Source organism: Hippocampus comes, unplaced genomic scaffold (genome assembly GCF_001891065.2).
Source record: "Hippocampus comes isolate QL1 unplaced genomic scaffold, H_comes_QL1_v1.1 scaffold202, whole genome shotgun sequence".
Classification (NCBI taxonomy): Eukaryota; Metazoa; Chordata; class Actinopteri; order Syngnathiformes; family Syngnathidae; genus Hippocampus; species Hippocampus comes.
In genome coordinates, this window is record NW_017805829.1 from 1,210,046 (window position 1) to 1,225,343 (window position 15,298).

The 15,298-nt window shown below is 40.8% G+C and overlaps 1 protein-coding gene and 1 long non-coding RNA gene across 2 annotated transcripts in view; one reads left to right on the forward strand and one right to left on the reverse strand.

The window, feature by feature from the left end:
- Positions 1-1,911: 1,911 nt before the first annotated feature.
- rxfp1 (relaxin family peptide receptor 1) overlaps positions 1,912-15,298 on the reverse strand; it is a 69,398-nt gene continuing 56,011 nt past the window's right edge. The window contains exons 15-18 of the mRNA XM_019887475.1: positions 9,891-10,120; positions 5,138-5,548; positions 4,183-4,401; positions 1,912-2,348 (exon numbers count right to left, since the gene is read on the reverse strand). Of these exons, the coding sequence (XP_019743034.1) occupies positions 2,050-2,348; positions 4,183-4,401; positions 5,138-5,548; positions 9,891-10,120 (1,159 nt within the window). The 3' untranslated portion in view covers positions 1,912-2,049. The remainder of the gene's footprint in view (positions 2,349-4,182; positions 4,402-5,137; positions 5,549-9,890; positions 10,121-15,298) is intronic.
- LOC109526280 (uncharacterized) lies at positions 3,207-10,017 on the forward strand. Its single transcript, XR_002170299.1, has 3 exons — positions 3,207-3,450; positions 5,375-5,382; positions 10,007-10,017. It is a non-coding gene; the product is annotated as an uncharacterized LOC109526280 (long non-coding RNA).

Here is a 15,298-nt window from a genome sequence, read left to right on the forward strand (position 1 = left end):
CAACTTTTCCACAACAGCGTTTTGGGTTGCTTTTAGCGAGCTTGTATCACACAATCGCGACTAGCATGTCTTGAGGTACACAAGGTTTTTTTTTTGTTGTTGTTGTTAGGAGTGGAGGAAGGCCTTTACTGAGACCAACAGATTTACGTCATGTATTTGGAAAGACATCGAACTATTGACTGAACCATGTAAACCAGGTTTTTCTGATTATCGCATTACTGAATTGCATGTAAACGCATCATCTAAACATGGCTGTGGTTATTGTGGTCATCTAAACGTGGCTGGAACAAAATAAACAAACAATTGTTATTTACTTACCTGCTAGTGACACGCGAGACCTGTGATAAATTAATTTGGATTAAAAATGAAAACACCTTTTCTTATTACTTTTAATTTGTCATATTAAAGACATTATTAAAGCCATTACACAAATTAAACACTATAACTCCAACAATTCCACAAACATTGACATTACTCAACTCAACTGTATTTATAGAGCACTCTCAAACAGCCATTGCTACATACAAAGTGCTGTACATTAATTCAAGAACAAGCAGATAAACACTCATGCCGGCATATACAGTAAAATGACCCATACATGAAAGAACACCAGAAACAAACGTTTATATTTACATAATCTGCAGAGAAAATGATTTTCATAGAAATTCATACAAACACAGTATGCTGCGAGCGGAATATCTAATGTCATGACTGGTGTAAAAATACATTATGTTTAAGAGTCCAGTGTCAAAGCCCAGACCAGCTGGGAAATGCAACCAAAAATCTCATAAAATTGTCATAAAATTATATTGAGACATTTTGAAAGCGATAACAAGTATGCACAGTGATGGGTATTGTTTTGTATGGTTGAGTTACAATTAGACAACAACACATACAATTCAAAATCTATAGTGAGCTCGCTCTGTGAGTGACACAATGTAATCCCTGAAGGTTTGAGGACATGACCAGCATAGCAAGTCACCAAAATGTCATTTTTCATTTAATTTTTTATTTGACAAGTTATATTCATCATTTTGGGCTTGAAGTTTATTATAGAGTCTATTGGGCAGACTTCATTTCAATCAACGACAAAATAATTATTTTGAAAATGTCACTTTCTGGATTCCTTCCAGTCCGCTGTGGAGGCATTCCATCAAGCTGAGGTACGAGAGCAGCTGCTTGAATTGCAACAACAAAGAAATTGATTCAATTAACAATGAATGTAAAAATCAATCAAAGTCAAAATGGAACTTTTCCGGAGGCTTCAGTCCACTATCTTGTGGATAAAAAGGGGGAAATGTAATTTCATGAGACTTTTTTTGCTCGTCAGGTTGCACATTAAGAATTTAAAATGCAAACAGAATTTGTAAACACTTAATAAAAAAGAAGAAAAGAACAAAAATAAGGCCAGCAAAAGCCTATTGTAACCTACGGAGCCCTTAAGATTGGAATCCAAAGGGTTGTTATTTTTTTCCTTCTATGTCAACCCAGTGGCTCTGTACATATTTTGATTCACTTTTGTGTTGCAACCTTGATTCCAAAGCAAAAGCCATCGAGGTAAAATACAGCGAACACACCAATGACGAGCACGATTGATCGTGGACGGCGACAACCTGGCTGAGTTTTTCAGCTTGGCTTCAGTGTTGCTGCGGAAAACCACTTTGATAACCATAATTAAAATACCATTCGTTTTCCAAGGCCAGAGTGAAATGAATGGAAATCGCATTTCCTTTCAATACACCCAAATTTATATAGCACTTTCACAACAGCTGCAGCTGTAACAAAGCGTTTTACAAAACAGTTAATATTAAGTCAGCCTAACATAAAAACCGCAAGTCAGGAGAACATCCGTGAAAAAGACGGCTTCATTGGCCAACGTGAAATGAGTCTTTTCATCGACTCAAATGCGTGTAAGGTACCGATGCGGATGGGGTGTTCAAGTTGACCTGCAAATTTCCCACATGGTCAGGATTGTTCAGGCTTGGCACAGGTCTTTCATCCACCATTTCACTTGCAATTGAACGCACAGATTCTGACTCTGGAGCGGATTCACACGGGAACGCTGGGGTCATCTTCCGCAAGGCCAGTTTGCTTGGCGGGGATTGTGTTGGCCCCGCCCCGATGGTCCCCCACCACCGGGGTGGAGTCCTGCAGGGGCCACATTTCCTGCCAGGTGAGCGAACGCTGATGGATGGGGTGACTGGCCACCGCCGGCCTCCGCTGCTTATAGTTGGCCCACACCTGCATCAGGGTCTCCTTGAAGGGACGGGTGGTCAGTGTGTAAAGGATGGGGTTGAGGGCGCTGTTAATGGGCAGGATGAATATGACCACCCACGAGGTAATGGTGCCTGCAGGGGGGAACAAGACAAAGGAGGTACCAGGAAAACCTAATTAGGGAGAATAAATATTGAGTGAACCATCACCCCATGTATTTTAATGCCGCTTGCATTGGGGAGTACCTTTACCGAAGCACTTGACGCAAAACCAATTTAGCCACCAAATGAATCCTTCATATCCCAACAGGGGTTCTCATTAGGAAGCATGCCAAGTAATACATTGGCACGACAGCTAACACCGCTAACCCACGAAAACACACTGAAAGGAAAGCTCTTGAAAGGAAAAGAGGCCCATTAGGACAATGAAGACACACATCTGCGAAAGAGCACTAACACTAATCCTTAAAAAGCACAATCCAAACACTTGAAGCCCCAAAACCAATCCTTAAAAAAACAAACCCAAACATACGCTTAGAACCCTATCCTTAACCTTCAAAACCCGAAATTATCCTTAAACCCAAACCGTTTCTCTTACAACCCAAACACCAATTCTTACAACCCTAATTCAGCCTAATATGAATATTGAAAACCATACCGTTAAGGAACCTTTAAAAAAAATGAAAATTGCAACCTGAAACACCCCCCCCCCAATTAACACCATAAGCCGCCTGCTTGGTGATAAAAAGGTCCCGCTTATTGGAATGCGAATTACAGTGATCCCTCGCTACCGTGCGGTTCGCTTATCGCGGTTTCAGTGTATCGCGGATTCTTCCAAAGTACTGTATTCAGAAAAAAAAAGGCTGAATGACTCTGAGGTTTTGTACATGTCTGTACTGTATGTGCAGCGGACACTCATTCAAGGCGCATGATTGGTTCCTGGTGCGACATCGACCAATGACAGCACTGAGTAGATTTATCCCGGCAGCTGATTGGCTGAGCATCTTCGCAGCCCCGCCCAGCCCCTTGAGTCTCATCACGCTGGTGACTCTCTGGCATACTGTCTCTTCTGTTGTTTCTATGTGCGCGGCGGAGAGAGAGGGGCCGGGTGTGGGCCTGTCCGAAAGCAGCAGCACGTCTTTCTTCGCCTCCTTCTCATCAATACCGATTAATTGTCTTATCATTAACACATCAGCTGCGCGGGGGTAGCTGGCCAGGATCTAGCTGGAGGCTAACGGTGGCTACACCATCAGAGCATCAAATGAGGGCCGCCTTCTACGCCACCAGCACAAGTCTCTTCGCTTCTCTCAGAAGGCAATACTGATAAATGTTAATTACTGTATCAGGTTTTCTAATTAAAGATTTAAGTAAATATGTGTTGTGCTTTAGTATTTGTCTCAAATATGTAAAATATAAATACTGTTTACATATTTTAAACATGCTGGTAACCACAGCCGTCTTCAGGCAGTAGGCGGGGGACACCCTGAACCGGTTGCCAGCCAATCGCAGGGCACACAGAGACGAACAACCATTCGCGCTCACACTCACACCTAGGGACAATTTAGAGTGTTCAATCAGCCTGCTATGCATGTTCATGGAATGTGGGAGGAAACCGGAGGACCCGGAGAAAACCCACGCAGGCCCGGGGAGAACATGCAAAGTCCACACAGGGAGGCCGGAGCTGGAATTGAACCCGGTACCTCTTCACTGTGAGGTCGACGCGCTAACCACTGCACCACCAGGCCGCCACTGTCTCATATATATAAAGTATAAATACTGTTTACATATTTTCAACATGCTGGTACCCACAAACCCTTCCACAAAAATTCCTAGGGCTTGGGCAAACCCTACTTTGCGGATTTTCCTCTTTCGCGGGGGTCTCGGTCCCCATTAACCGCGATAAGTGAGGGATCACTGTATAGGAATAGAGTGTAACAGAATGGTCCATAAAGTGTGCGGTGTACTATACCTGGAATCTCCACCTGCAGCAGGGACAGGATCTTTAGGATGAAAATAGGGATCCAGCAAAGCGAGTCTGTGATGACGATGGAGAAGAAGCGTTTGGCGATGGTCACCTCCTTCTTGATGTGGTTGCTGTACTTGGTGGTCTGCGTGCCCGTGCGCTGGATGTTGTAGAACATGCTGGCGTAGGCCAGCACAATGATCAGGAATGCCACCAGGTTCAGACCTGTAGGGGGTAGTAGAGATGGAGATGCCGCCACGAAATCCGATGTGATCAAATCCCGCTTGGCAGGAAGTGTGCTCATAACAAAAGGACAGATACTGTAATGGTAAAAGCCAGATCAGAAACTGTTAAAACCCCAACTACTAAAACCGTAAGATGCTGATTAAGTCTATCAGCTCCTTTAACACCTTGTTGTATTTTTCAGTATTTTATCCCTTCTTGAGCTCCGGATGGCACATGACTGGTCTCCACTTGCATTTTTTTGCCGGGAGGACAGTAAATTCAGAAGACGAAAGATTTTCAATGGAGAGCAGTGATTAAAATTAGCGTTGGTCAGTCAACATTCCATCCAAGTGAATTTGCATCTCACTTTGATGAAAAGGAGTGTGAAAAGGCCTTAACACCATAGCACAAAACTCTAAACCGTCATCAAAAATGTAATACTTGAAACATATAATCAATCCATCAATCTGTACTCCGAACCCTTAAACTTCCTAAAACACTAACCAAATCATAACAAACCTAATCAATGGCCTACTCCTTAAAACCTGACCCATAACTTATCAAAACCCGAAGACGAAAACCTTAGACAACGTTAAAACACCAATCCCTAAAACAGTACTCCTTGAAAGATTTACTTTTAAAATCACAACCCTCCCTAATCTCATAAATTAATCCTAACACTAACCCTTAAAAGACTAAGCCCTGAACTCCGAAGCATACCCGTAACCAAACTCACCCAAGAAGATGGCGATGGTGTAAATGTGCGCCCAGAGCGTCTCGGGTTGCTCCGAGTGTAGCGGGAAGCACACGCCATTGGTTCCGTAGAAGTTGCGGAAGAGGCCCTTGAAGGCCAGGGGAAGGAAGGCCACTATGAAGCCGAACAACCAGATGCCTAGTAGCACCGTCACGGTACGGCGCCAACCTGGAGTCAGGTAGCGGAAGGGGTACACGATGCAGATGTACTTTTCCAGAGTCAGGTAGGTGAGCAGGAGAACTGACACCTCGGTGGACAGCATGGCCAGAGAGCCGATCACCTGGCACTGGCTGCTGTCCATCCAGGCCTGGGCGTGCTGGTTGTACTCGCCGCGGAACTTCAGGTCGTACGACCCAATCATGAACAGGTAGATGCCCATCAACCCATCTGCACCTGACAAGGGAATGCGGGATGAGTATTCACCAGTAATATCCAACATACGCAGTAGCGGTAGATTTAGTCATAGTAGAGTAATTAAGGAAATCCGTATGAGCACGTATTTGATATCCAACTGGTCTGCTTAATTGTCCATATACAGTACTCATGTGTTCTTTGTCCTCACTCGTAAGACATTTCAGTGCTTATGTAGAGTGAATTGCTCATTAAAGTACCATTAATTAATCAAGAAATTAAAATCAGAATGCTGGCATTCTAATTTTGATCTAAAAAGTGAAAGTATAACTTTCAAGAAAACAATCTCAGTTAAACAATACGCACGATTAAATCTACCTTAGTTTGAACAAAAACAGGGAAAAGCAGTTCAGTTTTGATTATTAAAGGCCCGACATAAAATAGGAGTTGGTTTACTCTGTGTTCAGAGGCCAAACTATTTCAAAACACACATAAATCAGGTTCTTTATAGGGGAATAGTGTATTAACTAACCTACAGATACCACAATTAATAAATGGGGGACAGCGAAGACTGAATTTATGGATAATGAAAATGAAAAAAAAATGTATTTCCACAACCTCTTTCCACTACTGTGAGGTTTTTGCACACTCGTAGAATTATTTTGGCACATTAGTAAAACACCTTTCGCTTGTTAGTGATGTCTTTCCCACCACTGTATGACATTTCAGTGCACTAGTAGGGCTGGAGAGCAGTGGTAAAACAACCACGGCAGAAAGTGCTGGCCATGCTGGCCATTCCCGGCAGAATGAGGGTGTTTTCTTTTACACGTGCCCGGCGCACTTGACAATTCTCAAAAAGACACGAACAATCGGATTGGAAAGGCGATCTCCAAGTGCCCATTTCACAGCAGTGATCTGTGATTGCCACTCGTCAACTTTACAACATCCACCCGACGAGTTCTGCTTGCAGGTCTCAACTGACTTTGCACGTGTCGAACTTCTGCATGGAGTCCGGTGAGTCTATTTTTGCTTCCGCAATATCAAAAACTGTGTGCCTCTTGCACTCTATTTTTAAAGGGTATGAGAGGTGTCGCTTGCATTGGCCCGGGAAGCGAGTTGGCTGTGTTCAGGCCCACAAAAGGGCAAACGTTTGTTTCTAACTGTGCTTATCAGCGAAATTACCAAAAGAAACTCCACTCATGCGCATCACTAGACCACGCTGTTTAATTTGGCAACATGAAATTTGGTATGAATATTTAGGATGAGTAGCCTCACAAAAAATGTCAAGAACACTTGGCCCAAAACATGCGGGAAGGAGGCCATCTTGGTTTTTCGCCGACATTATCGGCTCGTTTCAGTCAGTTCGGGTGCTCCTTCAAAAGCGAACTTCTTCTACAAATTTTATCCGATTGCTACCAAATTTGAAACGCAAATACTAGACACGTGAATAAGGCTAAATTGTGAGACATCCGGTGAAGCTTGATGATCACTGCTATCAGTTCAGAATTTGAACAAATGATGATGGTCCTGTCTGGATGAAAATCAGGTAAATTGTGGGGGAATCTGTGTGACATTTAAAGACGGAGCTCCTGGTATGTGACTAGTACAATAACAGTATTAAAAGTGCAAACGGTCAGACACACAAAGGAAACTAATTTCATGCAAAGCGCTGAAGGTACGAAAGAGGATTTCAAGTTGAATACAGAAGTCACTAGTAAAAGACAAAGGATCAGACTGATGTAAATCGGCAGCTTAAAGATTTTTTTTTTTTTTTGCTAGCACATCCTCGAAATGTGCCAGCCAGCAATGAGCTGACAACTCACCCGTAACGACATCATGTAGAGCTTAATGCAGTGACAAATGTCAAGGAAATGGGGTAAGATAACACATTGGCCTAAGTGGGATGTGCTAATTCTGGCGCCCCCCCCTCTTTTTTTTCTTTTTTCTTTTTTTTAAACAGGCACATACAAAGAGCCAATATGGGAGCTTTCATGATGCAGATAATAAGGTAAAATCGAGCGTGTCGAAGGGATGGCATGAAAAAATACGGAGAAGCCATGAGGACTTAATCGCCCGTCTGCCATGTTAGCCAAGACAAATTGCTGAATACGAAACATTAGGAGGCAATATTGTCTAAATTAGTGGAACAAAGACTGACAAACCCCATAACAGAAGATGTGCACGCAATTCAGTTCACAAAATTGTCTGAATAACACTTGCAGCGTTTGCCACATGCTGCTTCACCTTCACCTGACCCCCCCAAAGTTGGCTCGCAAGCTAGCACCTCAATTTTATAAATGTAGTCCCGAAAGCCAGTGTCACCTTGCTACTGTGACGCAGACTATTTAATTGTAAGTAATTGTATGTAATTGGCAGCAGAACTAGCTGCACCTAGGGTGGCTACACTACATAGAATTTGGAAGGCAGGTCTATCATTAGCCTCATCATCAGTCTAATTTTGCTTCACAAAATGAAAATTTCATCGACAAAAAAGTCTCAAGAAGCCTGCCTCAAAAACTGCCATTTTAGACTCCTTTTGTCTATTTCTTGCTCTAATTTATACTTAATTTAGCTTTACGAAAATGTGAAAAATATTTGTATAGTTTGCATATTCATCTTACTGTTTTTGAACTTTTACAAAGCTAGCCTTGGAACAGGTTTCTTGCTTTGGCCGCGACCGAGGTTCCAAGAAGCCAGAAGGGAGATCCAACCTGGCGGCTGTCAGGAACCGATGCAGCTGAGAGGTGGTCAACTACCACCTGTTGGTACCTCTGGTATCTGCGTGACTCGACCGCCGTACCCGGCAAAAGAGACTCAAGATTAGGGCTCTCGTAGATTCAGGTGCTGACAAATGCTTTGTGGACCCCTGTATTGTTGAAGCTCTGGGTTGTCCCATTGAAGGGTTCGGTGAATGTACATATTAACTGGTTGGGTTTGGTACCTCTAAGAAGGTTGGGAACCACTGGATTAGGTAATGTTATTAGGTAATCATCAGAGCGATTTTTTTTTTTTTTTCTGCCATGTCGTGAGGCTCCTGTGGTCTTAGGTGTTCCATGGTAAAGGATACATAATCCCGATATTGCATGGAACCGGCCATCTATAGAAAACTGGAGTCCCTTCTGCCATGATAATTGTTACAGTCGGGTGAACATGGTAGCGGACCGGTAGCCAAACTAACCCCCGAAATAATTTGTTTAGACAAGACACTCAGCGAGTACCATGACCACGTGAGACATGAGACATTTTTCTTGACCTTTGTTGTTCTCGATCTCGTCCGTAGTCCTTGTTGTCTGGTATTGTTACCCTCTGTGCTTTTGTTTTTTTGCATTTATTGGCTCTTTCGTATCGTTTCTGGACAAGTGATTTTGCATTATTTATTTCTCTTGCCTTTTGCAAGCTTTATTTGTTAGTAGCGCTATTTAGCCCTGTGTTGTTCCCAGCGATTTATCTTGCACTTTGTCGAACTTATTTTGTAAATAAACCTTTTTTGTACTTGATCTTATCCTAGTTTGCATTTGTGGGATCCGCTCCTCTTCCGGACTGGTCCGGAATCATAACAACACAGGCTTTTTTTGTTCCTGTGGTCACAAATGGGTAAGCGTGATGGTATCTGCGTCATCGGTGGCTGAACAAATCATTAGTTTCAAAGGTTTTTCCAGCATGTTGATGCTGTGACACTGAAAAACATCAACTCATAAAAAAAGTTTTAATGTCCTGAAAGGGGAAGCTTTGCATTTTGACTGACAGACTTGGTCTATACGTTTCGTCCGACTGTTACCAAATTTGAACCACATGCAATAGAAACTTAGTACATATTTTTTTCCCCTTGAATGAATCAAAGGGCCACTCAGAGTGTTGGCCCACGGGCTGCCACTTGCCTACACCTGTTTCTCGATCGATGGCTACCATTATGTTGTGAAGAATTTGAGTTTTCATTATTGCACATGGGTGGAGCATGGTAGCCATATTTGATGTCTCATCATGAACCAGAAAACTCCAATACTGTCCAGTAATTCCAAAATTTTGAAAACTGTGCCCCAAACGCCACTTTAATGTAATATTGTAAACACGGTAATCATGATATCCTAAATACACCCCACCTAAAAAGTCTCAAGAAGCCACATCTGAGAAAACACCGAAGGTCTGCCATTTTGGTTTACAAAGCTGCCATTTTAGGCTCATTTTGGGCTTTTGGGGGGGGGCATAAAAGATAATATCTTGTCCGACAGTGTTGGTTGCAAGTGGGTTGTTTACTTTATATATATATATATATATATATATATATATATATATCTCATGATTGTTGTTTTGTAATAGTAGTCATAGAAGTAGCAGTAGTAATCATATTCACTGACTTGATTCAATAATGTTAAGGCCAACTCACAGCAGAGGGAGATGATGCACATGGCGTGCAGCTTGTTCTCCGAGCGAATATAAGAACGCATGCAGATGACAAAGATGTTGCCAAAACAGGTGGTGGCCGAGACCACCCAGACGAAGACCCTCAGCACGATGTTGGCCAGCAGGTCTTCGAAGGATGAGATGCCGTCCGTGTTGGGCTTGCAGCTGCGCACGTGAGGCGCATAACCACAGTACTGGAACTTTTTGAAGTAGCTGTCAAACACAAACATGCACATGGTCAGTTACACACACTCACACACGCACACACACACGCACAGATTCATTGTAGTTAATTGCACGAATAAAAGGTCATCACAAAGTATAAAGCAGTTTGATTGCAGCAGCAGATTAATTTCCTGAGATGAGATTTTGAGAGATACTGGTATTAAGCACCTGCATTTGAATTAGCAGCCAGTGATTTTAAACATCACAAAAATGAATCAAGCTCAAATAGTTCCCAAGGCATTTCATTAATAACGTGTCATGCCCTGTTGGTAATGTCTTCTTTCCGTTCACAGTCTACCTTGCTTAAGTGGTGGGCGGAGTCACTGTGAGACAGCATTTGGATTAACATCTACATCTGACATCTACCTGTCCATAATCAGCAGTGGATTGTATTTCCGTTCTGCTCCAAAGGAAGGAAGGTACTGGAGTACAGTATTGTTCTGCATGCTGTCTTGCTGCTTGCCATTCCCGCATCGCTCTTGTTGCAACCATTGTTGTTGTTCCAGGAGAACTTCAGGTTTGCATGGTTAAAATCACATTCTGATTTTTCTGTTTGACTTTTATCTCTCATCGGTGTTTCTCTCAAGTACTTATGTGATTTTCTGTTTCGCTTTTTTCAAAATAGTTTTTTATCCCACTTCGCTGTTACTTTGCTGGTGGCTCTGTTTCCACCTTTTGTTCATGAGTAATTCCACTTTTTTGGTTCTTGCGATGACGTTTTGTCGCTGATGTTATTGCTCTTTGTTTGCTTGTGTTAATACTTGTTGAATTGAAGCTTGCGTCACTGCTCACAAATACATTCATCTGCGTGTTGGTCATTCCCTGGCTGTAAGCCATAACATCGCATGCCTGGTGACATGTTCTCATTAATATATCCTTCTGTAAAAAATGTAATGTTCAATTCTGTACCCATTTATTTAAATGCTGTTGTATTCATGCATTTGTCCTTCTCCCCCACCCCCGCCCCCTCTGCCAACCTTGAAGAGTACAAGCAGTATTGAGAACGGATGAATGGATGTATTTTCATTTATTTAGATTATGCAATGTCCCTACTAAGCTGCACACATGCGCAATCGCACTCTGTTCTCATACCCTCTGCACACTGCATATTGTATACAGCGCACCTCTACCCGCCCCCCAAAAAATTTATATATATATATATATATATAAAACCTGAGCTGTATTGGCATTTTGCATTTTCACATACACCTCATACAAAGTAATTGAAAGTTTGATTTGGAGCATGTGGTTGATGGAGCGGAAAGAAAAATGCATCAAAAATGATAAAAGTGTGGGAGCATTTCAGACTGAAATGTGTACTGGTCTCGTGTAAACAGTGGCATAGAGACCTTGCTCAAAGACGCCCACTATATTAATTTGGCCATGTCTTGGGTCCAATACGCGGATTCTTTCCAGTGATACTAATGTTAATGTACCTTTTTAATATATCGGTCTGCATGTAACCCTTTTTGCTCAGGATATTTAAAAAAAAAAAAAAAAAAACTGAAATTGCTCAAACTGGTTGAAAACAAAAATAGCTGCAATTTGTTTGACCACATGTCAAATGGAGATGTGGCGTTGTTCAGCTGTCCTCTCATCTCATCAATCCCCTCAAAGGTGATCAGGGAAAAGAACCTCAATGCCTGAGTGAAAATATCTCCGCATGATTGAAGCATTTTACAGCGATTTATGAATGAAGTGTTAATGGCCGATGCGTCCTGCCATTCACATTAGTTCTTGCAACTTAGCGCTGCCTCGCGTTAGCAATGCATGCAATGCGAATTAGCACACTTTGATGGCTGAATCCAGGGCCATCATTTCGATGCCAGAGGCAAACATAGTCGGGCTACACCCCCACCTCCCTCCTATTGCTTAATTTGTTTTTCCCAAATTTGAATTTATGAAATTTAGGCCACTTTGTCCTGCTTTTAAAATCTGTTACAATGATCAAACATCTTCAGTTATCTTACTAATATCTACCGCTAAAGACTTTGAATGTTAATGTTTAACATCGTCTAATCTAAAAATGTGAATTTGAAACAAAATTCACATGTACTGGGCTGGGTAAAGTCTAATATCTTTGAGATTTATTGTTAAACAATTGAAGCATCTCAAAACTTTTAGGGTTATTAGTTATGACATGGTGTAACATTTAATATAGTTGACCATTTTAATACTCATATATTGTGATGAAAAGCATCTCTCATGCCACCATTCACTTAATATATTTTGTATCACAAAATAGCAAACGAAGGCATTATTTATTTTAACAAATAAATCATATATACAGAATTGGCTTTCATTGAATTCTCGACAATTTAAGTTAATTTGAGCTAATTCACGATTTAAAATCCTCAAGCCTTCACGAATTCTGACAAACTTGGGCTCATTTTACTTTGTCACAAATCTCTATTCAATGATATCCTCTATTATCACATAGAGGTAGTTGGTTTGTTTGGGGGGGTTACAACAAGTTCTTACAAACTTGGGCTTATTTTATCCGTGTCACAAATTTCTATTCAATTATATCCTTGATTGTAATACAGTATACGGGTAGTTTTGAATATTAAAATTTTATTATTATTTTTTTTTAATAAGAAACCTACATCCAGTAACTTGATTGATTTCAGGTTTTGGACAGGTGTGATACTGGTGTCGCCACCGTGTGATTGAATACAGTATCTGATGTTGTTCACCGTGGTCCAAGGAATGCTCAGACGTATGGAAAATTAGAGGGAACATTGATTGTATGTGCATTTTTATTTTAGTTATATTTTTCATGTTATTATTTACAATAAGTAATAACAAATAATCAAATGAGCTAAATGAATTTCAAATGTGAAGAAATACTTATAGATCTGTACATTCTTTGTAAATACTATGTCGACAATGTTCCAGAACAAAACATAAGTATACGTGACTGATCAGATAGATTCTAATAAAACCGAGAACAACATCCAAAGAACTCCAGGCATCGTTGGCCAGGTCAGTGTTCACAACTCTAGCAGAAGAAAGACAGGACTTCCCAGGCAAAAATCACTGCTGTCCAAAAAGTACGCAAAGGCTCGTCTCACATTCGCCAAAAGACATCTTGTTGATCCTCAAGAGTTTTGGAAAAACATTCTGTGGACTGTTTTAATAAAATTAAACTTTTTGGAAGATGTGTGGTCCATTACATCTGGTGTAAAAATGGCACAGCATTTGATAAAAACAACATAATGCAAACAGTGAAGCATTGTGGTGGCAGTGTGATTGTCTGTGGCTGTTTTGCTTCCTCAGGACCAGGACAACTTTCATTGATGGGACAATGAATTCTGCCATCTACCAGAACATCCTGAAGGATGATATTCGACCATCAGTTTGAGCCCTCACCTTAAAGCACTCTTGGATCATGCAGTAGGACAACGATCCGAAACACACCAGCAAGTCCACCTCTGAATGGCTCAAAAAAAAAAAAATTAAAAGCAAGGTTTTGTGGTGGCCAAGTGAAAGTCTGGATTTGAATCCAATTTAGACACTGTGGTGTGACCTTAAACAGGCACTTCATCCTAGAAAACCCTCCAGTATGGAGCTGAAGCAATTCAGCGAAGAGTGGGCCAAAATTCCCCCACAGCAATGTGAAAGACTCATCACCAATTATCACAAACTCTTGATTTCAGTTATTGTTGCCAAGGGTGACACAACCCATTATTAGGTTCAGCGGGCTATTACTTTTTCACCGAGGGACAGGTAGGTTTGGATAATTATTATTATTTTTTTGTGCCATAATAAATTAAATTCGCATTTAGAAACTGCATTTTCTATTTCATTGATTTGTGTTTGTGTGATATTAAAATTGGTTTGATGAACTGAAACCATTGTGTGTGACAAATATGCAAAGAACACAGAAATCAGGAAGGGGGGCTATTACTTTTTCACGGCACTGTATGCGCTGCTGATCAAATGCTAATGTCGCCTATGCTAATCTGAGATAGCACTTCAGACAGTAAGAGTTGAATATGGCTTGAAAAATATGCTGGATCTTGACCTATCTTAGCCTCCAGGTCTTCGGCAGAGCAACGTGTGGAGGTGCAGGAATATGTAAATTTGGAAGCCCACAAAATACTGACTTGGTCTAAGATTTCACTATTTGTATATCGATCAATACATCCATCGCGGGCATGCTGGAGCCTATCCCAGCCATTTTCGGCCAGTAGGCGCGGTACACCTTGAACAGGTCACAGCAGTGTTTGTATACCAGGGATAAAGTCACTTTTCGATAACATGTTCTTTGGAAAATTGTGAAAATGTATGAATTCACTTGAAGTTATTTCCAAAAGGAAAAACTTCTCCCATTGAATTTTTTCCCCCTTTTCATATGAATTTCATTGTGATCCTCTTGATTAGTGAAAATATTGGACAGATGAGTGAGTAAGGACAACTTCGTACTCACATGTGGGTTAAGTATTTGAGAGGCTCGAACATTCGTCGTTGGATGTTGGTAATTTCGATGCCCTCGATGCTCCTAGAGCAAAGAAAGACACATGGGGAACATGACTTGGAGACACACAACGGGACGCAAACACGAATATTAACGGGGAAGTGGAATCAAGCAAGATTAAAGTGAATTAAATATATACAATGCACATCTAAATTATATATTTTATTCATAAATATTGTTAATTGTCATTTCTCACACATTTAATTTGGATAAGAGGTAACATTAAAATATGCAATAAAACTACCGAATAAATATATGTAATACTAATATTAAACCATTTAATGACAATGGATTCAATACCATTAAATTAAAAAAAAAATAAAGTGAATTAAATATATACAATGCACATCTAAATTATATATTTTATTCATAAATATTGTTAATTGTCATTTCTCACACATTTAATTTGGATAAGAGGTAACATTAAAATATGCAATAAAACTACCGAATAAATATATGTAATACTAATATTAAACCATTTAATGACAATGGATTCAATACCATTAAATTAAAAAAAAAAACAGTATAATATTGTACACAGTATATTGTACATTGAACAGTAAATCTAAAATAAATTAGATACTTTGTCAAATCATGAAAGGGGGTGCATGCACTAATAGAAATAGGACCACAGCTACCTCAGCTGTGTGTGTGCGTGTGTGTGTGTGTGTGTGTGTGTGGGTGGG